General features: G+C 40.2%; 1 protein-coding gene across 5 annotated transcripts; it reads left to right on the forward strand.

The window, feature by feature from the left end:
• The first annotated feature begins 7302 nt into the window (after positions 1–7302).
• On the forward strand, positions 7303–23559 carry LOC139302920 (cytohesin-1-like). Of its 5 annotated transcripts, XM_070926573.1 has the most exons (14): positions 7303–7377; positions 9232–9235; positions 14900–14982; positions 18313–18377; positions 19050–19116; positions 19621–19739; positions 20067–20260; positions 20663–20811; positions 20959–21070; positions 21278–21280; positions 21662–21738; positions 21862–21933; positions 22374–22528; positions 22641–23559. In XM_070926573.1, the coding sequence occupies exons 1-14, from the start codon at positions 7303–7305 to the stop codon at positions 22717–22719; spliced, it is 1254 nt and encodes a 417-aa protein (XP_070782674.1). In that variant the 3' UTR covers positions 22720–23559. The 5 variants fall into 5 exon arrangements, with proteins under 5 accessions (XP_070782674.1, XP_070782672.1, XP_070782671.1 ...); XM_070926571.1 differs by lacking the exon at positions 9232–9235 and having other exon boundaries at positions 7303–7390; XM_070926574.1 differs by lacking the exons at positions 7303–7377; positions 9232–9235 and adding an exon at positions 9879–9994.
• Positions 23560–23823: the final 264 nt, after the last annotated feature.

A 23823-nucleotide genomic window follows, 5' to 3' on the forward strand; every position in this document is an offset into this window, starting at 1 on the left:
GGGGGCATGAATGCTTGAACAAAATTTCATAACATCCAATAGTTATTGAGGTATTTCAGTCTGGACCAACTGATAGACATTTCCATTCCTAGATCCCTGCAGCTAGCAAGGCTAAAAATGACCTACAATAAACTCTGTTATTGTGAAAAGAAGCAGCATGAAATAACATTTCATCATAATGAGCTGAGTTTAAAAACAATATTGGATTATTCCACTATTTCATGATATATCTCCCATATTTTCTCTGTGGTTATTTATACTGATTGATGTCATGATGTCTAATATATTGATTTTAAATATGTAGAACCACGAGAATAGTCGATGCCTTCAGGGAATAAAATGTTCCTGCACAAAAACAAATACTGTTAATCAAACACATTTCATTGAACTTTGAATTTAACCTCCAAACATTTGTGATGTTGGTATGTTAAGCAGTCAAACTTGGCCTTCGTTTGGCTGCTGTTAATTTCCCACAGAGGTTGTCAGAGTGTGAGGGACGTACTTTAGATGTGAGAGTTGAGTGGAGAGGCTGCGTTGGGAGAAGAGCAGACAAATACGCTTACATAGATGTGGTAATCGACTCAACTAGGAAAATATTTGAGAAATGTTCAGGCAGAGCCCAGACCGGGCGGTTTTGTCATCTCTGTTCATTCTCTCCTCAATAATGTCAAACAGGATTGTAATAATAATCACTTCTTCCTACACAGAGCTTTTATTGGGACACTCAGGGGTCAGGTCAATGTTTCTGAGGGAGGGTGTGTGAACTACATTCAGGTGAAGTGGACTGATGTGTCTTCTCTTAAATCTACATTTGCTTTGACTTCTCCTTTCGTGTTTGAGACCAGTTGGGTAACCTTTGAGTATGTGAGGGATGTGTAATGTTGCTGCAACATCCGCTTTACCCAAGACAGTGACGACAGACTGGAAGAAATACAGAATCAATACTGAAGTTTTCATGTAAAGAAGCACAAATAAATGTGAACAAATGAATTATGAATCAAAGAAAGACTCAACCCTTCACTACATATTGTTAACCTGAAGCAACAGGAAGTCTTATGACCCCCACACCCACCCATTTATTAATATCGTTGTTATTTTTCTGATGAATCAAATGGTGAGCAGAAGTGAGCATCATGTTGCATTTTTGGGTGGAAAAACACTTTCAGGAAGTAGTGTCACAACAGAGTAAGATAAATCTGACACCTTTAAATCGAGACTTAAACTTGTTGGGGAAAAATACAAACATGGAAATGAATCTCTGTTGATCTCTATTACGTGTTGCGTTATATTTCTACTGCAGTACAATTCAGAGGGGAATATCGTACTTTTTACTCCACTACATTTATCTGACAGCTTTATTTACTTTTCAGATTAAAAACCTGTAATTATTTTCTAAAATTATATATTGTTAATGGATAAACTACCAAAAAGTAACATATATAAAGTAAGGTAGTTAAAATTAGCTCCACCTCCACCAGCTATTACATTAATAGTAATGTTATAGTAATAATAGTCAGATGATACAGTATATAATACCGTTATATTACAATGACGGGGCCATTCTGCTGCCTAATGAGTACTTTTACTTTTTATACTTTAAGTAATTTTTGTTGCTAACATTTTTGTACTTTTACTTAAGTAAAATATTGAATGCAGGACTTTTACTTGAGTATTTTTACAGTGTGTTATTGCTACTTTTACCTAAGTAAAAGATCTTCTTCCACCACTGGACGACAGTGAGTATGAGGGCACTGACAGTGAGAGAGGATGATCAATGTTTAGATTAATACATTATCAGAACCTCCCACAAAATCTGTTGAAATATTCCCCGTAAAAAGACATAATTCATGCAGTATAGGTTTAAACATTCTGACCTGACTCACTTATTTTCTCATGTCACCATTTCTCTGTAAATATAATCACATGATTTCACACATAAACATCTAAAATTTGCATAAATTTGATCCATTGAAGCTGCATTGTCTGTAAATAACACAATAAACACTGTCCCTTGTAGCAGTGATGCCACCCAGTGGCCACCAGAGGACACAGCAGCCTCTTCATGCTCCTCTAAAGACTTCAACAAGCCAAGGTCACTTCTACAAATCCCATGTTTTCACACAGGAAGGTAAGGTACTTTATTAGTACAATAAAGTAAAATGTACAACAAAAATCGTTAACAAATAAACATTTTGAATTAACACTTACCTGCACTAGAGATTTGATATTGTGCATACCTAGCTATATGTCACTTCTCATACATATCTATATGATCCTTACCATTATCCTGTTTATATTTTTGGCATTGTGTATATTTTTGATTTGGATTAGATTTATTGATATTTGATACTTTGTACTGCAAATGCTGCACAACAATTTCCCTCCGTATAAAGATCTTCTTATATTATCCTCTGTGAATTTGTAAATTTGTAAATTAGAGTTGGTTTTTAGTTTTAGTAGCTTTTTTATAATAGTCTTAATTGTTTTTATCTATTATATCTTGATTTTCTACTTATGTCTCTATTGCACTATCCTGTATGCTGCTGTAACAAATTTCCCCGCTGAGGGATTAATAAAGGATTATCTTAATATAATAACTAAAATACAAGATAGGAAAAGAAAGACCTGCCTACCCAAAAACAGCGAAAAACTCCACATCACATGCACTTAAGACAAACATGCAGAAATCACATGTAAGTAAACATAAGCCTGAGAAGCAACTGAAAGCACAAAAACAAAAAATAAGAAACACACACATACTTCTATATCTCTCAGAGGATTAAATAAGGAAGACAGTCTTTCTTATGAGATGCCACAAATGAGAATCGTTTGCAGATAACTGTGTTCAACTTTCATTAACGTGTGAGTCTGTTGAATAAGTTGAATCATTACACTCACATCGCCTAAATAATTTGCACAATAAAGGTCAATAGTTTAAATGTGAGTTTTTCCTCATAATCAGATCTGGATTCTTCTTCTTTTTTTATGAACTTCAGTCTAATGGGTTGCCATGGAACTGAATTATTTCCAAAATATGTCTCCGTCTGCATCATGAGGGTCCATCTTTCTCCTTTTACAAGGCCCTTTGCCTCCAATCTCTTTCTGTCTTGTCTATGAAAGATGAAATAGGACTGAACTGGTGCAGAAGACACTCAGGATGTTTCAAAGACCTATTCAGTGATGATTGCTTTTCCTCATTTGTTAGATTGGATATTTTCCCTGCCAAAGGCTTTCAGGTTGGGCCACTGCTGCCATTAAATCCTGTTACATGTAAAACCAACTGATACCTTTAAATGTTTGAAATGTGCTCTCTGAAATGCTCATCTTCTGTAAGTGTTTGCCAATTTGAGATAGTCTGTAGAGCTCACATATCTGAAGCAAACTTATCTAAAATATATACGGTTACTTTTTCCTCTGCTACATAGATGTGCAGTTTAACTGAGGTGAAAGGAAGCTGCAGCCCACTCAGTGGCTTTGGGAAATAATATCTGTGTCTGAATTGCCATTTCATTTCACTTCATTTTTAATTTAAAATATGAGATGTGTGCAGCAGCTCAGAGGCCTGGGAATCAGGCTAATATATTTCCTTAAACTTGAGAAAATTCAGATCATGTTTGGCATTCTTTCAGAGTTTCCATGGTGGTTTTGACCTCGTCTTTTAATGAGTTCCTCTCACCAGACTCCATGCAGACAGCTTCTCCCGTTATCTAATTCATCTAATTGGATGGACTGATATTCACGTTCCCCTCAGGATGAATTTTAACAGCTTTGTTGATCCCTTAACTTTTCGTCAACCGCCATAATGAGGACAAACCTTACCTGCAAAGCTCACAGATAAATTAAATAGTTGATGTTGGAATACCAGAGCTGTACATATCAAATATATTAAAGTATTTAATGTCATAAACAAATAAAAAACAGCTTTTGTGTTTGAGCAAGAAGAAGGTGAATGACACTGTTTCTTACCCGCGAGGAGGAGGAGGAGGAGGAAAGATATCCTTTGTGCTTACTTGTTCTCTTACATGCTGGGCTTTTTTGGTTGTCATGACAACCCAATGCATTTAAGAAAGAGGAGTCAAGGACAGCCACGCTGAGAGAGGAGGTGAAGATAAGGTGAGTGATGGCACTATATTTATTTATTATTTATTTTTTCCCCTCAGGAGACTCACAACTAGAAAAGATGAAAATAATGTAAACAAGCATCTGAAAGTGTGCTGCGATTATGTTTCATACTTTTTCTCGCTTTGGTTTTTGTAACGCGGACAGACACCACTCATATTGAGAAAGATAACACATCCAGAGATGAGGCTGATCACTCAGAAGATCTATGCGTTCCTCGCCTTCAGCATGTTAATCTTACATATCCTGCCAAAAAACATTAATCATCCTACATGTGAATAAAACAACAGGAAGCTCCGACTGTTGGCGGATTTTACATCAACACTGGTGTTTCCATTTTATGATACTTTATACTTTTCTACTTCACTACAATTGTACTTTTTATTGTACTTACCACTTCTAGTTCATCTGCTTAACATGTAAAAGCTATGATGTTTACAAAATACACAATGTTATCAATGAAACTACCCAACAACATGAAAAGGCTGCTTACATTTTAATGAATCTGTGATACATTTTCAATAAAATGATAAATATAACACTTTCAAAGGGGCCATTTGGCATTTTGAGTACATTTTACTGATAATACGTCTGTTCTTCTACTTGTCAATACTTCTTCCACCACCTGTTATTTGTATACACTTTGATTTAAAGACTAAGTGAAGAGAAGATGGTGTTGATTTTGTGTTGTGCACTACAGTAGGTTTGAACAAGCAGCAGCAGCAGCCAGCAGAGCAACTCAAGGAACTTTAACCCAACTGCATATATCAAAATCCATTTGTATGTAATTTGTCAGCATCACTGCCTGATGAAGCCTGATGTTGTGGAAACAGACTCTCTCTCTCCCCTTTTTTCTTTATTTTATATGCAAATCACATAAAAGTTCAGTGGGGCTGCTCACGTCGCACCACCTACTCTTCCTCTGTTTCTCAGTACCACCTGCCACCTGTGACGTCTGGTTTCCAGCTCAAGATGTGCTTTTATATAATCTGCATTTTGTGAGTTTGAATCTCATAAAGCTGAAGTTGATGAAGAGGGGAAAGCTCACGTGCACACAGCAAGGAGTGATGAAAGTTCAAGAGTGAGTGGTTGAGGTCAAGTGCAACAGAAAGAGGTCAGCTCTACAGAGACAGAGCAGGAAAAGAGATTTAATGAGTTTCATGAATGGAGTGAAAATAAGGAAACATATTGTGTTTCAAAATGGCAAAATCAAGGTCAATCATATCACACTGGGTCCACCTAAATAGCAGCACTGGTCCTTTATGGCAGATGCAGTATATAAATAGCTGTAGTGGATGTATATGTAGCTCTAGCTCTCTGCGCTACGACAACTGCTTACATTTTCCACACATAGCTACAGTGAGGTGTCACACTGACATATGCATGATGGGGAAACCCTTTCATCTGTAAGGAAGGCCTACACAACCACTACAACGTTTGTGCTGGTGTTATACTCAGTCAGCTAAATAAAACACTTTAATCAGGTGTCAGGAACAGCTGTTCTCAAGGTCACAAGTGAATATCTCTTTTAGTTTTTGTCTGAGCTGCAGGAATAACTTGATTGATTCTGACTTCAATACTTTACTGCTACTGCTTAGACCTTTACAATTGTAAATGTAAATACTGTTACTTCTTTCTTTGGTCCAAAAGCAACTTGCTGTACTGTAACTGCATCAAACCGCCACAGAAACAATAGATACCACTGATTCTAACTGATTATTGATTGTTTCTTTCTCTAGGTTCAATCTAAAGTTTGCTCTCCTGTGCTGAACGTTTTGTGGGTTTTTTTGAGACAGTAGTTTGTGTTGGATCACATATAGAAGTGGAAAGTAAGTAGATTTACCCAAGTTACCCTGTAATTTTGAGGTACTTTACTTGAGTATTTCTGTTTTATGCTACCTTATTGTACTTCATAGCACATATTGTACTTTTTACTCCAGCACATAGTTACTTTGCAGATTGTTTTATACCAAACATACCAGTTTATAAAATATGATGCTATCACATAGTTTAAACTACGCAACAGTTTGTAGTAAAGCAGTTCAAATGATCTCCACCTCGAGGCAAAAATATCTCCAATTTGACCAACTACAACATTAAAATGCTGCTCACATCTTAATGCATAAGTGATAACAATCACATTTATATAAGAGTATAACACTCTGCATATACTTATTTTTTTAATTATAGACATATGATTTATCTATATACAGACAAAAAGATCTGTACCACAAGATCTCCAAATGATTTAGTCAATATTGTCACAATATCACTGAAATCAAACTCATTTACACACAAAAAGAAAGTTAGAAATCCTCAAAAACACAAAATATATATATATATTAAGACTCCAGGCGCCATAAACAGATCGTGATATGGACATATAATTAAAGCACTCCAACATATTCAAATTAAAGTACTTTTATTCACATTTTGAGATTTTGTTACACATTGGTGATAAAACTCATGTAATACTTAACGCTTAAATGAAATAAATACAATTTTGAAACACCTATATACATTTTGAATGCAGGACTTTTACTAAAATAAAGGGTATTAATATATCTTCCACCACTGATATGCAACATCACATATGTGCCTGTATGTGCCTGTATATGTGTGTGTGTGTGTGTTTGCTCAGCTCTGACTAAACTGGCCTCGGATGTGTGTGTGGGGGTGTGAAGCAGGAGGATACGCTGTGTGTGTACATTTGTCATCACTTCCAAGAATACTTTAACAACTGTTCAAAGTGACACAACAGTGGGTGTGTGTCTATATACGGCGTTATGTGTCCGTTTTATATGTGAATCACTCAGATCTATATAATACATAAAGTACATACGTGTATTATGAAGCGACAGGTTTTTGTGTGTATTGTAGTGCAAGTGTGGAGTGCGTGAGGCTGAATTCAGGAGTGAGGTCAAGTATGTGAACGCGAGCGAGGAGGGAGGAGAGAGAGTGAGAGCAGAGAGTGTTTTTCTGAGAGTCTGTCAGAGTCTGGTGGCCGCCGGGAGGGAAAACACTAAACCACGTCTTTTTTCAAGGGCCAGAGCTTTAGCCTGCCGCTGATTTGTTCTCCTTTTAGTTAAGTATCATGCCGACTAAAGCAAAGAGATGCTGAGAGGATACCTTTAGCCTCGAACCCTGCTTTGTCACAAACTCCTGAGTACACACTGTGTTGTGATGGGGACTGTGAGTGAGCTGTGCGCCTCCAGCTTCCAGGCATTTCTCTGTCCGTCAGTGCGACCAGGGCCACCTGCTGCAGCCACAGGTAAGTGTTTTTAAGAAAATACACTTTTCTGCCGTCTTAAAAATAAAAATGTGTAGTATCTGTGAGCTTGTGAGTAAGTAAACAACCTTAATTTTCAGCTGTTTAAACACGCTTTTTGTTATTATTACAGATCTTTGCTGGTTAAATGTTGCTCTTATGTGACTCCTGAAACAGACAGTGAGACATGGAGAGCAAGACTGGCACAAAGTGCGATTAGTGTTCAGTTGCCGTGGTGATTTTCTGTTAGGTTATCAAGACACAGAGCGCTCTGTAGTGTGTGTGTGTGTGTGTGTGTGTGTGTGTGTGTGTGTGTGTGTGTGCCATGCTGGGTTTTGACATTTCTGTGTGCATGTACACACGAGTCAGGCAAACTGTGTGTGTGTGTGTGTGTGTGTGTGTGTGTGTGTGTGTGTGTGTGTGAGATGGTGGGCTTGATTTGAGAGCATGACGCACACCCATCATCCTCTGGTCCAGGATCCTCCTCTCCAGTGGGTGCTGGAGTGACATAATGTCCATCGCTGCCCACTGATCTCCCTCGGTGCAAGGTGCTTTTATACTGTGTCAATGTGCTCATTCATTCAAACGCCATTCTGACACAATGAAAGCAGCACGGTACTCACCCAGGTTATTTCCATTTAGCTGTACAGCTTTTATGACCTTTCTGTCTATAGCTGGACTTCCCCCTCCATTTTATTGTCATTTCCTCTGCTTTCTTCTTTGTTGCTCTGCTTTCTTCTTCATTATTTTTATGCCTGAAGCCTCAAGGCCTCTGCAACAGTGATGATTTCACAGAAAAACCCTTTAGCTGTGAAGCAGATTCTGTAGCTTCCTTTTGAAAATGAGGATTTACATTTACTGTTATATTTATCTGCTAAAAGTATGAAAGAGTTCATCTCTCAGGGTATCTAGTCATGCAGATGGTTTTGGTTTAATTTGTCCAAGTTTTGAGATGCAGAGATTTGTGCCTCCACCTCAATACAATGGGATTTTATTTGTGGTGAAAATTACATTTTAAAAAAATCCTTCTCTTTCCATAAACAATGTTCCTCTTACTCTGGATAATCCACAGACTGTCAACTGTTTTCATTGGAACTACGTTCTACCAAAGAAATAGTCCCCATGAAAACTGTTCACAGCTTTGTTACTAACTGGAAGGGAAAAACATATGTCTTTTGTGTTTGAGCTGACCCTTTAGACTGTTAAATTGCAGCAGTTCTTCCCTACCCTTCCTCAGCATATCCTGTTTTCAGTGTGTCCAAACTCTGAATAAAGCACTGATTCAAGCACACAGCTGCAATCCTTTGCCCTCCTTTCCTCTGTCCTTCCCTACATCCTCTACTCTCCCTTCCTCTTTCCCTCACACACAAGCCTCTGATATCAAACCTGCTTCCTCAGTCTTCACACCCATTTGGATAAATATCAGCAGGTGGGAGGGATATAACTTTAAAGTTAATTGTTTTTAACTTCTTCTGTATCTTCTTCCTGCTTGAATGAGGAGAAGATTACGTCACTTTGCCAATCCTTTCATCACTTTGTACACACATACAACAGGGTGGAGTGTTAAAACATCATTTATACATATCCCAAGGCCAAAACACGTTAAAACTGATTCTGTGAGCACGCAGCTACGCCCATATACAGACTACACACACCCATCTATGAAACATGCAAACACAGTATTTCTTTTCATTTCTCCTTTTCTCTCAGCACACATTATGCTCATGGAAACCATTTCCACCAAAGAATAAAAATAGCTGAAATGATACGAATGACGAAAATTCAAAATTATGAAATACGAAAGTCAAAATGACAAGACAGACTGGCTGCAAACAACATAGCAGCCAGGTCCCACTCCACAATTATGAGATACTAAGTTAAAATGATGACAGTGAGTTCGTTGTTTACAGTAACAGTAGCTACTCTTGCTGGGGTCCACATAATGTATTTACAATACCTCACTGGAAAAAAGTCACAGATGAGCTACTCAAAATTATGACTTAATGTTATAAGTATATACAGTATAATAATACTATTTGATATTATAAAGAGTACGGTCTAGACCTGCTCTATATGTAAGATTTGGCGCTATATAAATAAAAAATTGAAACTGACTTAGTATGTCATAATCATGACATAAAAAAAATCATAATTATTACGTAAGAGTCCAATTTCTGACTAATTACTTCATAAACGTCACTTCAAAAATAAAATATTAAATCTAGATTTAATATTTCATAATGTTGACTTAGAAAGTTAAAATTGTGACTTACTTGTGCGTCATAGTTTCGATCTATCATGAGTATTAATAGATAGATAGATAGATAGATAGATAGATAGATAGATAGACAGACATAGGTTTGTTTGTGTTTAGCCGCTCTCTGATTGGCTGCTGCAGTCCGGAGAACCTACGTCATCCTGCCCCAGCGCCGGCTGTCTCTCCGCAGACAGTTGTCATTAACTGCCAGTCTAACGGTAACTGAGTGAGAAGATACTGATACCCTTCGACCTTTAAAGTTACTTTAAAGTTAAACATTTAGCTTCTGTTCTCCAAGCCAGCGTTGATCGACAGCACAAACATGGTTTTAAAGTCGGAAGACGGAGTTGGTAAGTTGCCTACACGTATGTGTAAGTTGCTAGTTACTGTGAGCAGGGCTAACCTGGAGGCTAACCACGTTAGCTAAATTAGCTACTCGCAACTAACGTAACTTTATCTAACGCTAGATAACTGTAGTGTACGTATTGTCTGAATACCTGGTAGTTTAATGTGTTTCAGCATTTAATTTCCTCTCAGCAGAGCGAAGGCAACAAGTCCTCGCCTGACTGATTTGTTAATGCTCTTTGGCAGCCTTTATTAACTGGCACAAGGGATCCATTATTATTAATCTGGATTGAGGCCAGACCTCAGTGGGGGTTGTGCTTATTGTGCAGCACTTTATAGTTCATGTGTCTTTAAATACAATCAATGCACCCTTTTATTGGTTGAAATGAAGGGCTAGCCCTCAGAAATACTTTGGCTTTTTAGTTGACTTGGCTTCATGCACTTCTCAGCTCAGTTTCCCCAACTTGTGACCAAAGAGTTGGACACACTGACTACAAAAGGTCAATCCAGAGAAGGGGGAATCTGCCACAAAAACACAAGAATTAACTTGGTTAATAAATCAGCCTCTTAACAACTGCACTAGTGTTTCCTCTGACAATTTGAGCCACTCCTACAGGATGTGATTTACAGTGACATATCATATTCTGTCAGGAGGAAAAAACCTGTTACAGATTACCAAATGTGCTTTAAAATATGATGTATGATTCTGCCAGGTGGGGAAAAGATTTCCAAATGGACTACCAATAACATAAATTGGTTTTTAAGTACATATAGCTTTTCATAGCTCTTTTCCACTTGACAGAATGAGTGCTACCTTAGTTTTAAGTGATAATACTGGTATTCCATTTTGATAGCTTTCTCCCACCTGACAGATACTTTTCCAGACTTTTCCAGCAGTTCAAGTTGTCAGAGACTTCCTCTCTCTGTCACTTAAGGATGTTTTTCTTTTTTGTGTCAGGGCACATTTTGTCCTCCCCTGTTCTTCCCGTGCTGTTGGATTTGTTTCTGCCTCCTTATTGGACTTTCGAGGCCGTGTGAATGGGATCAGTCACCAGGGAGTTTACCATAACCGCAGGATTATATCACTCTCTTGAGCTTGTTATCCTCGGGCCAGGGAACATTGAAACGCACAATTATCGCCTTGTGAACACTGAAACTGACAATTATTGCCTTGTGAACACTGCCAGACGCCAGATCTCAAAACACAGATAGTTTTCTTGGCATGACCAAACTGCTTTGCCTTGGGTCCTGGGTCAGCTGTGTGCTCTTTTCTATGAGCAAATGTGTTGAGCAGAGAAGGAAGATTTAATTCTGCCAGAGCAGAGAGCTGTTGTTTATGTATTTGTTATTTGTTGCATTTTGGTTGTTGCTGGTGTCCAGGAGAGGTGAGTCAGCCTCATGCCTGCGCCCTCCTCATCTCTTTACATACTCTGTTTTGAAGACATGCAAAACTGCACCTCCCCACCTTCTTCCTCTCTCTCTCTCTCTCTCTCTCTCGGACACTGGTGTCCACGTGGGGGAGCCTGTGTTTGATGCTGTGCTCACAGAGGGAGGGAGGAGTCAAGATGGACAGAGGGGAGAGAGAGAGAGAGAGAGAGAGAGATGAGAGTTCAAGGGTTTTCCCCTCACACACTCACACACACACACACACACACACACACACACACACACACACACATTCCCAAACACGCTCATCCTCATTTAGCTGCAGGCCCGCTCCCCTCCTCTCCCCTGTCCTGGAACGAGTGCCTGAGGATTAAGAAGCAGGGAGGCTGGACTAGAGGACCACCGGATTGGGATTGGAGGGCTCGGACAGGACTGGATTATTATTGTGCTGTTGCAGACACCAGACTGGACTGCAGGAATCAGGTTGTTTTGTACTGTAATTGATGACTACATTTGACTTGTGGACTCTGGAGCTGGCGCTATAAAAATAACTGGAGCAAGAATCAAACTATTAAATACTAAAGAACAGGGTGTTTTCGGCTGCACTGGGAGTACTGGGACCATTGAGACTGGTGGTGAAGCCACTCAGCAGACCAACACTGTCTCTGGTATGAACCTCGGGATTATGACACAAATGTGTAGGTGTTGAGTGCGTCATCATAACTTCTGCATTAGAGCTGTTTTGCAGAAAGTTATCCGAATGAGTGTGTGTGTGTGTGTGTGTGTGTCGTCACGTCTTCTTCGGAAACCTAATGAAAGCCGGAAATTAAGCCAGAACATACGTGTGGTGTTAGTTGTTTTTTTTTTTTTTGCATCTGTCATTGTGTCATCAGAGGAAGTAATGTGTTGCATAACGTATTAACCAGAGAGTGGAAGTAGGAGGATAGAGAGTGAACTTTCGGACTGGATATGCTGGTTGGCCATAGCAGCTGGTCATCAGCAGCATTGCTACGACAAGGTGTCCCATTACTTGCTAACACAAACACACACACTCTGTGACCTCCAGACTATGCAGAGCAGCTGGTTGAGGAGCCAGAAGTGCTTGTTGTTATTTACGTCAGAAAGTGTATGTTTGTTTGCTTGGGAGACGGATGATATGACAGTGTTTCATAAATCCCCTCGCTGTTATTTCCTCTCTTAATGAAAAGCCAGAGAGAGGAAGTGTGAATGCCAGTTTCACTGCCTCTCCGCTCACAATGGTGCGTTATTCTTGTCCTCAGGTTTATAATAAGAGCTGCTCCGGCCTACTTAAACCTTTCTCTGTGGGCGAGGGGTATGCATGTGTGTGTGATGACTGCGTCACTGTCTGTGTTTGCAGCATGTAAATGATATCGGTATCCAAGGCTGTGGCACCTGTCACACCACCTTGGACTCAATTTAATTTGCCTTGTACATAGTCATAGGTGTCTGCGTGCCCTAAGAAAGTCCCTTTAAATGGTTTGACAAAAGGAAACTGCCTCTTGCTTTTAACAGATGAAGTTTAAAGAGCTTATGATAGGAATTATAAAATTATCATATATATATTTGTAGAGCTGAAACAATTAGTCAATTGATGTACTAGTTTAATCGTCAACTAGGGCTGTAACGGTTTGTGTTTTTGTGCCAAACTGTCTCGGTCCGGCCATCAGGTGCACAAAGTTGCATGCAGACTACATGGTATGTAAATTGATGCACATAATGTGGAACCAAAGTTCACAAGCACGAGTTTGGCCAGGAAACTTTTAACAGTACGCACTTAGCAACATGTGCCGATAGCAGTAGTTAACATAACAAGATGATGGGCGTGCGGGTCAGTCACACTATAAGACCCGTCTGCGTCCTTTAAATCAGTTGTTTGGGAACAATTCGGGTTTGGGCTGTACCCGAACCCACCGTGACTCCTAAATCGTGACATGAATCGAACCACGATTCTGTGAACCTGCTCTTATTTTTCTTTCTAGCTCCAGAGGTTGACTCTGAGTAACTTGGTCATAATGGCAGCGTGACTCCTCTAATGAGGCAGACAAACAGCAGCAGCAGCTCAGCTTGATATGTCCTCTGTGGCTCCTTGTTACTCTGCATACACTGTGCCTTTTCTTCACCTTTTGTCTCTGGTTAGAGCATTTTATATGCCTCAGAAAGTAGCCATAGCAGAAGCTTTAATATGAGGCACCCAGTGGAGAGGAACAGCAATTATAGTTCATAGCGCAGAGGTGTGATGTTTGAACACTTTTAGAAGTGAAACATGAAATATGCAGGTCAGGACAATGACTCTACGTGCTGCAGCTCTTATTACTGGAATTGAATCTTTCTCTTTCCGTTTTCTTTTCTTGCTCAAGTTTTCTTGAGAAAAACCACAAGTCAGTGATCCACATTTCTCTCCTTACCTTATCGTTCCTCTGCAGATGTCATGTGTGTCTGTGGAGCTATGAACTTCTGCTCTATCAGAGGACACACTTGGTCATGTACAGTTAAGGGTGAGCTGTAAATGTATCGACATTTGAGCTTAACAGATACAGTAAGATATCAAGTCTAATGTGCCATTTTCAAAGTGTTATTCATGCACCGTTTGATGTTTCGTTTGACGTTTCTTTTGAATATAGTAACCAGTGACATCTACAGTAGCTGACAGCAAAAAGGTGTTTCAGTTTGAAAAATGGAGATGGTGTTTACATAACCCAACATCCAGTTAATCGTCAGGCTGAATAATGTTGCAGTAACATTGCAGTATCTTTGTTTCTTTGTAATGAACAGTAAAAAAAACAGCACGTATTTATGAAAAGTTGCACCGTTTCCGCAGATATATGCAGATTTAAATGTCTGTAGCTCTTGCTGGAAAGAGAGAGAACTTGTTTTTCTCTACTTCATCTTGTCTCAAAACCACAGCACTCCCACATAGCAGATCTTTTGTCCAACATTTCCTCTTTTAGACAACTTCTTTTCTCGTCTTCATTCATTTTGAAGTCAGATGCAAAAATCCACAAGACACTCAGCTTCCTTTATTTCTAATATGTGTTACTCATTAGATGGATTGTACCATTTCATTTGGGCTACCTTGTATTAAGTCAAAAGAAGTCTGTTAAAAGACTTTTCGACAACATTTTTCAGTGTTTAAATAGCCTCTATTTTATCATTTCTGCTTTGTTCCGGCAAATATGAATGTTGATCATTTTCAGTTGTAAGATGCAACTAAAACAGATGTGTTTGTGTGTGTGTGCATCTGTATAAGACAAAGGGGGTTGATTTCATCCTCCCCTTTGGGGTTTGGATGCATGGATCAAAGATTGTGTTGCCATAGTGACCCAGAGCAGTGGGACTCTCAGGTCTCTCTTCTTCCTTTTGCCTGTGTGTGTGTGTGTGTGTGTGTGTGTGTGTGTGTGTGTGTGTGTGTGTGTGTGTGTGTGTGTGTGTGTGTGTGTGTGTGTGTGTATACAGTATATAGTATATAGTGTGTATTTGAGTGCTCCATGTGCTTCTCTCCTCAGTGCCTGATGACCTCAGTCCAGAGGAGAGACAGGAGCTGGAAAGCATCCGCCGAAGAAAACAAGAGTTACTGCACGACATACAAGTAACAACACACACTCTCTCTGTCTGTCTACTCCTTTACACCTTTATTTCTTCGTTAATCTTTAAAGAAGCTGAATTCATCTAGAGTTCAACTCCTTCAGTTATTACTTCTTGGACAAAATGCTTTCTCAACCGGGCAGCCTTGAAGGGGAGTTTGTTTTTGTCTCTGCCGTGAACCCTGCGGCTGTCTGGACTGTTGCAAGCCTCTTTCATTTCAACTTTTCATCTTTTAAATGATATGTTCTCAGTTTTTACAATGTCCACAACATCCACAGTCCTCGTTCTGTGCAAAAAACGTATTCAGACGTTTATCTGAAGTTCAAATGATGCTTCAGTAGTCTGAGTTTGACAAATCAAATGGATATCTTCCAAAAGTCTTTTTAGAATAACATTCCCTGGTTTTCTCTGTCTAACTCGGACGTCTGAAGCCTCATATTAACTTCAGATTAACGTTTGAATACTTTTCTGCTCAGAACGAGGACTCAGAACGAGGAGTCTCCCATCACTTACACTGACAGCACATTATGAAGAGATCTTTTAATAGCAAGAAAAAATGGTTTCAATATTCTTGTCAACACCTGGCTATTGTTTCAAGACTGACTTGAAAAATTGTGAACCTTTTGCCTTTCCATTGTTTGAACATCACATTGTTCAGGTTTTTCTTTCTTCTCTCTGTGTCCTTGAGTAGATTTTGTACCTCCATGTCTAGACCAGTGTGCCTAGGGAGGTGTGTGTGTGTGTGTGTGTGTGTGTGTGTGTGTGTGTGTGTGTGTGTGTGTGTGTGTGTGTGTGTGTGTGTGTGTGTGTGTGTGTGTGTGTGTGGAGGGTGGGGGGGGTATAGGCGTATGACCATCGGAGCGTTACTGTACGCATTCACGATAGATGATCCTCTTTGTGTAAGAGGGTGGCTCGTGTGTATATATATATATATATATATATATATGTGTGTGTGTGTGTGTGTGTGAGAGTGTGAGTGTGTGTGTGTGCGCGTCCTCTAGCTCTCTCTGCCCGGGGGGACGGGTTCACCCCCCGCCTCAGTTCCCCCTGCAACCTTAAATAAATTAGCGGGACTGTCTGTGTCAGCTCTTTATCTGGGTACATTTGTTTTGCACGATGGGGGGAAGCAGGCCTCATCCTCCTCATCCATCCAAAGATAAATAAATGTTAAAAGTTAAATAAAAGAGCCGATAATGACCTTATACCTCCATATTTATTTATGATATCCTCCACCTCCAACATGCCGGAGTTTAGGGCTGCAATTAAGAATTGTTTTCATTAGAGCTGAAACAATTTGCTGATCAAGGAATTGACAGAAAAATCTATTGATCAATTGTCAACTATTTTGAGTATGGATAAAAAAGTCAACTTTCAAGCAAAATTACCCTGAAGAGAGGATTCCTGAGGTGAAAAGCTGAATACAAACATGTTGCTATCAGTCTTTAAAACCTGCATCACTCGGTCCAAGTGTTAAACCATTAGATAATCTTTTAGAAATAGTCTTCAGTACAGATGGGATCCGATAGCCAATTTTATTTTGGATCTGGTTCCAAGTTGGTTAGAGACCCGGATCCGTTAAGCTCCACAGCCATCAAATCCTTTATTGAATCTTTCATTCACGATCTCTCTCAGATCGCCTCTTTTTCCTCTTTGTGACATTGCAGGTATCTGAAAAGAAAACAAAATGGCGACGTAAACAAACACATGCTACTTCAGCAACAGAGTTAACAAGACTGACTGACTGTGTTGATACACTTCACCAAAGTCAATAACGTGACTATGAAATGCAGTATCTGGAGGAGGGTGCTCACGACAAGTCCCCCGCTTAAAAGTTCAACCTTTTGTCATGTCATGTCATGTTAAAGTAAAAAGGGAGGAGTGCTCCACCTCAGCCTACACGGTGTTGCACTGTTTTTTGTGACCTGCAGTGCAACAACAAATTCACCTTCAAGTTAAGTGCATTGTATGTGCAGAGAAATCATTGATTGATTTAGTTGTTATTTGCTGAATGATAAAGTAGAATTAATAATATTTCCACTGTGTTGTTTGTACTTCTGCAGTTGTAGGACAGTGAGGAGCAAGCGCAGTTTTCCCTCGCAGCAAAAAGGAAAAATGAGTCACGACAGGGTTACTGAACATCACAGAGCAGTAACAAAATATGTGGTGAAAGCCCTCCAACCTTTCAACACAGTAGAACCTCTGTGGTTTAGTTTTGAGACTGAGAGAAATAAATAAAAATTGTACATATTTGTCTTCATTCCTCAACAAACTACCAAAAAAGATTCAATAAGGGATTGGAAAGGATTCAGATTTGATAAAATGCTATGGAACCCCATCCCTAGTCCTCGGTCAGCAAGGTGGGCATCCAAAACAACACACAAACAAAGAGAAACACGAAGAAACACACAAACACGGCCTCGGGGCAGTGACGCTGTGCGACTAGATTGATGGAGTTTATTACCGAGATCGACTTCTCTCCTCTAAGCCCCGCCCCGTCTTGCCCCGGGGGGCTGTTGGGTAATGAGCCATGAAATATTCCAGTAATGGAGACGGAGGACGCTGTTCGTTTATGCGGGGGTGTAACCATGGAAACGGACATGGAGGAATCCAGACAAATGAAGTTATTTACCTTGTTTACCTGGTTTTCACACATATACACACACTCGCTGAGAGTTGTAGATGATTATAGCTCCAATGTGAGACGCCGGCCTCGTCTGCTTCTCTTTCTCTTCTATAATTATCCTTGTTCATTATCTTTTCTGCTGGCCTCAATGTTTCTCCATCTGTTTCTCTCCTCTGCTCTTTCCTCCCATAACCTCTCTGCCTCTGAGCTCTCCGGAGCAGCTCCGCTAAGCCAGTCAAAGTCTTTGATCCTGCATACTCCCGTCTCCCCTCCAGTGTGACACTCAAACAGACCGGGGGGGGGCTGATAAATCTGGGTCAGCACAGGGGAGAGGGAAGCAGGGGAATGGTGGTCAGCTCTGACCCCAGAACAGGTGCTACAGCTCCCAGAGAGGATTTTCTGCAGAGGGCGGCTGTTCCACAAAACTCCTGCCGAGAGGAAGAATGAGTCGCACTCAGAGGGAGTGAATCATGTCTGCACTTTTGGGGGGGGGGGGGGGGGGGGGGGGGTTTCTGGGTCATGTCTTCAGTCTGGATGTGTTGGTCAGTGAGACGTAGCTCCAGCAGACATGTGTGATGCTTTGTGCTGACGGTGAGATCAAAGCATCTCCAGAGGTTTATGTGAAGGGTCAGACAAATATCACGTGTATGTCAACTGTTGTTTCCTTTTAGTTTCTGTTTCATCACTCTCCTCCTCCCTGTCTGCTCTCAGAGGCTGAAGGATGAGATAGCAGAGGTGACCAATGAGATTGAAAACCTGGGCCTGACTGAAGAGAGGTAAAGTATCTCTCAACAACCATTTCTGTGCGTGTGCGTGGGCAGCTATGGTCCACTCAGCCTTTGTTTAAGTGGAGGTGTATTCATGGGGAAAATGACCAGAAAAATCTGCCTGACACGCAGAACAGAGCTCACTGCAAGTAGCTATTGTTAACATTATTGATTTATCTATCGAATATTTTATATAATGATCGTTTAGTCTATAAAACAGACATCACATTTCCCAGAGCCCAAGATGAAGCCTATAAATTGCTTATTTTGTCCGACCAACAGATTAAAACCCAAAGCTATTCAGTGGTAAATATTCTAAACATAAGGTCTACTTATTTAGCTATTCTCAGATCTTTCAATCGCATGGAAAGCTTCACCTTCTTCAGCTGAGGAAGGCTGTGGTGTGTGTCCTCCAGGTCGAGAATGTATCTCCACACTCAGATATTTTCAATTATATAAAACAGAAAAGCAACAAATCCTCTCATTTGAGAAGGTGAACTAGTGAATGTTTGGCATTTTTGCTTGTCCAAATTATTGTTAATACATTTTTTGTCAGCAAATTGACAAACTGAAACAACTGTTTCAGCATTAGTGGGTTTGGGGTTGATTTAACACACCAACAGTGTGTTTGTGTTTGCAGCGCCGGTTATTGAGGTTCTGTTCTGTTTAATCTGTTTTTAGGAAAAGCATGCAGAGGAATAAACAGATGGCCATGGGCCGAAAGAAGTTCAACATGGACCCCAAGAAGGTGAGAATAAATCAACTCCAGGCTCTTCTGTGCTTCATGTAACAGATATGTGTAGGGTTGCAACTAACTATTATTTTCATTGTTGATTCATCTGGTGATTATTTTCTCGATTTATCTGTAAAACCTCAGAAAATACTGAAAAATGTCCAAAGTGACTTGTAAGATATTCAGTTTATTATGATAATAAAAACACAATAAAGAAGCATACAGGAGAAGCTGCAACAGATCATTTTGGTATTTTTTCTTAAAACTGACTCAAAACGATGAATTGATGGTGGTTGCAGCTCCAGATGAAGGTTAAGTCTGTGGTGAAACTGACACCCTGTCATGCACTTTTGAAAATTTAAATAAGCGATACCTGTGATCACTTGGTGTTTGTACCTCAACGGACATGAACTCCTTTCTTTCTTTCTTTTCTTTTGAAGGAGTTCATATTGAGTATATTTGCATTTTTATTATGTGATGTTCAGACTGTGTTGTGTGTGTTTTGATTGTGTCCTTCAGGGGATTCGCTTCTTGATTGACAGCTCCCTGCTGAAAAACACCAGCGATGACATCGGCCAGTTTCTCTACAAGGGGGAGGGGCTTAATAAGACGGCTATCGGCGACTACCTCGGGGAGAGGTAAGTGACATTAACAACGTCCCGTCCAACTAATAGTCATTTTCACAGCAAACATTTTGACTTGTCATAGCAGGAATCAGACAGTAAGTCATGATAACAGACCCAGAGAACCCATCTCTATTAATCCTTATATCCTAATGTACAAATCAGGCCTTATCAGTATACTGTATTATATATATGAGCTTATGGTGCATTAGCAGTTCTAAAAGATCATCCGTGAATCTGTTATTATCTGATTCATCACATCTCATCCAACTCTGTTAGCTGCCAACTCAGTGAGTGAAACCCCCCCCCCCCCCCCCCCATGCATGTGTGTGTGTTGTGCAGAGATGACTTCAACATCGAGGTTCTGCACGCCTTCCTGGAGTTACACGAGTTCTCAGACCTGAACCTGGTGCAGGCTCTCAGGCAGTTCCTGTGGAGCTTCAGGCTGCCCGGTGAGGCCCAAAAGATTGACCGCATGATGGAGGCGTTCGCCCAGCGATACTGTCGCTGCAACCCCGGAGTGTTTCAGAGCACAGGTACATACATGTGTGTTCAGGAGCCGGACACAAATAAAAAACTAGTTTACTGTCCCATTTTTTTGTTCTGACACAAAAAGTAAAAATACAGAATTTCAGGGTCAAATAAGTATTCTTCCCAAAAAGTCCTTTTCACAGCATGAAGTCTGGCCACATAATGTGTGCAGAGCTCTGAAAAATGTTCAGACTCAACCACAAAAACACATCACAGACAGTTCAATCTCCTGTTATATTGAAATCATTTTTAAAGCTTACTTGCTGCACATTTCTGTCTTGACTTCCTGCTGTCACGTAGATTATCGTGAAATATCCAAATCATTGAAATCAGCTAATTGCACTGACAAACACAGGAAGATTTTAAATGTCTGGGAAAAGTACACACACACACTCTCTGTTGTACAGATACCTGTTACGTGTTGTCGTTCGCTGTGATCATGTTGAACACCAGTCTACACAACCCTAACGTGAAGGACAAACCCTCCGTTCAGAGATTCACAGCGATGAACAGAGGCATCAATGACGGAGGAGACCTGCCGGAGGAGCTACTCAGGGTGAGACAAGTTTATTTTCCTAAAACAACTCAAAGTTTCAATTTAAGCAACACTAACAGCTCAAGTCACATCCCCGTCTGTGATACGGACGTAAAATCCAATAATCCGTATTATAACATGTCATCATGTTTATTTCACCCTGTGCAGAACCTTTACGACAGCATCAAGAATGAACCCTTCAAGATCCCAGAGGACGACGGGAACGACCTCACACACACCTTCTTCAACCCAGACAGAGAAGGATGGCTGCTGAAACTCGGTACGTGAAATAGTTCATTTACCTTTTTCAATTTAATTCGTTCAGTCTGGATCAGTTAGTCACTGTGAGCTGGAGGGCCCTCTAGTGGACCGGATCTGTAACAGCACGTTGAACATGACGAGGACAAACTTGTGTTGAAACTCAGAACAAAATGTTTTTTGTTGACATTCTTCTTATTTGTTTGTGTTTCATGGGTTTTGACTCCAGGAGGTACGTATCCTTAAACTCCTCAGCTTTGCTGCACTGCTTTGCTTCTGAGCTGCCCTCCCTCCTCCTCATCCTCCTCCTCCCTGTCTTTTTACTCCCACCGGCTGAGCGCATTCACCTTCATATCAGTTTGATTCAGAATAAATCATCTTTGAATCTAATTTCACCCTGCGCTGTTTGCTGTTGTGCCCCGATGTGAAATAAATAAAGTTTCACATCTGTTTCCAACTGCTGGACTCAAGTTTTAACCTCAGCCTTCGTCTTTGCTATCAGTCGGCTCGATTTAACCTGCTGGTTTGTGGCGTCAGTGTGCTTCAGAGTGTTGAAGTCCAACAACCTTTCAATTTTTCTGTCTTTTCTGACTCACCTGTAATCTCTCCTCAGGGGGACGAGTTAAGACCTGGAAGAGACGCTGGTTTATTCTCACAGATAACTGCCTCTACTACTTTGAATACACAACTGTAAGTACTTCCTGTTTGGATATACTGCAGCATGAGAGATATCTGCTAAATACTGTATGTACGGTTAAGTAAGTACTGAGATTTCCTTCATTGTAATTCATTTCTCTCTCTGCTGTTCATCAGGATAAAGAACCCAGAGGAATTATTCCACTGGAAAATCTGAGTATCAGAGAAGTCGATGACTCCAAGAAACCAGTGAAGTTTTACTTCTCTTTCATTGTCATATAAATGACTAATTTCTGTTGTTTTTTCTCTCAATAAGAGGTCTTTAAGCTTAGCGTCATGTCAGAAAAGTTTGATAACTATATCCAAAACAAACAATAAGCTGCTGGATGCAAAAAAACAGCATAAAATGTCATAAAATGTTGATATACTGTATGTATCTTTCTCCTGCTGCAGTTGGATATTTTGGATATATATTTTTTTCTCTTTAAAACATATCCAGTGTCAGCAGATACAGAGCAGCATCCCTCTCAACATAAATCAGTTATTTTGTTTCTGGATTCTTTTTTATATCCCGTCGTCAGGAAATCTATTTATTCCTCAAACTCAAAACACACCTTATTGTTTTGGGTTTTTTGCACTTTTCAGACGTTTCCTGTTGACTCATCTTGTTTTTTTCTGCTCTCTCCCAGAACTGCTTTGAGCTCTACATCCCGGACCACAAAGATCAGGTGATCAAGGCCTGCAAGACGGAGGCAGACGGACGCGTCGTCGAGGGAAACCACACTTTTTATAGAATCTCCGCCCCGACCGCAGAGGAGAAGGACGAATGGATCAACAGCATCAAGTGAGCCACATTTACACCTACTCGCTCTCTCTCTCTCTTGCAGATGATCAGTATTATGATGATGATTTCCTGGAAGTCTTGTTATCTAACCTTCTTCATCTTCCACCTGCAGAGCTGCCATCAGCAAAGACCCGTTCTACGAGATGCTGGCTGCTCGGAAGAAGAAAGTGTCGTCTCTGAAGGGGCTGTAGACCTGCTGAGGATTAAACATTGAAACGTGCAGCGCAGCTTTGACTCAGTGCAGCTGATTGGATGTTGACCTGAAAGTCCTGCTGCTGCTTTGACACTTGGACCTGCATCCAGCTTTTAAAGAAGCTCATCCTTCAGCACCGACACCCCGCTCTCTGCAGGTTTGACATTTATGTTGAAAGCAGAGATGAAGTGATTCACTCATAGACCTCTTTTTATCCTCAAACGTCTCCCTTTGAACACTCTACTCCTGCAGCACTGTGTCGCTGCCGTGCCCTCTGGTTAGGACTCCCACTCTTACAATCTGCTGTAATGACTGTTGAAATGTGTCTGATTCACCTCACAGACGCAGTGTTTGGTCTGATGTGGTCTCCACAGCGACTCACACATTTAAATTGGAGGTAAAACATGAAGAGAGCAGGGAGCGTGTAACACTTAAGTGAAACATGAATTAGTTTTGTTCATAGTTGAATATTAGGATGGAAGGAGTTCCAACGGCTGAAGAACGAATCACATCGCACATTAATGTGATTCAGATACTTTTCAGAGGAGCCTAAAACACTTTCAATAAGTTTACAACCAATCTCTATTTTGATCAGTCGAGGTCTGTTCTTCGGACGTGGATTAAACTCTCGTCCTGTAAAACACACAGAGATATTTACTGGAAAACACATGAAATGCAGGACTGATCTCGTCTGGGACGCTGGACTTTATCGTTTGATCTGATTTGCCATAAAAAAAAAAATCTTTTTTCTAAGCCCGTTTTCTTACTGCTGTTGGTCTTTTGTCAAAGTACTGTTAATGAAAATGAAGGTAATGCATAAATAGCTAAATATTTATTTATCCAGATTTCTTGTAATTTATTGTTTTAAGTTTTGTCTCATTAAAAGTTTGCAAACCAACATTCAACTCCGGTTTGTTTTTCATTTGACGCTTGTCAGGAATGTGTAGCAGCGTCCACACCAGAGCTGGAAAAGAGCTGATAAAACTCAATAAGTATGTTAGATTTGACATAACTGAGTATCGACTGAAGATGTTACAATTTTGTGAGACAAATTTCTGTCCTCATCACTCAGCTCTGCACCAGAGCTGTTTTTAAACACTAT

The sequence above is a fragment of the Enoplosus armatus genome, chromosome 20 (assembly GCF_043641665.1).
Source record: "Enoplosus armatus isolate fEnoArm2 chromosome 20, fEnoArm2.hap1, whole genome shotgun sequence".
NCBI lineage: Eukaryota > Metazoa > Chordata > Actinopteri > Centrarchiformes > Enoplosidae > Enoplosus > Enoplosus armatus.

Bases quoted from the DNA above. Each gene is read 5' to 3' on its own strand.
- LOC139302920 (XM_070926571.1), top strand. From the start codon at position 7,303: ATGGGGACTGTGAGTGAGCTGTGCGCCTCCAGCTTCCAGGCATTTCTC. The intron at 14,983-18,312 runs GTAACAACACAC...GTCTGCTCTCAG, and splicing joins AGTTACTGCACGACATACAA to AGGCTGAAGGATGAGATAGC. The intron at 20,261-20,662 runs GTACATACATGT...TCTGTTGTACAG, and splicing joins CGGAGTGTTTCAGAGCACAG to ATACCTGTTACGTGTTGTCG.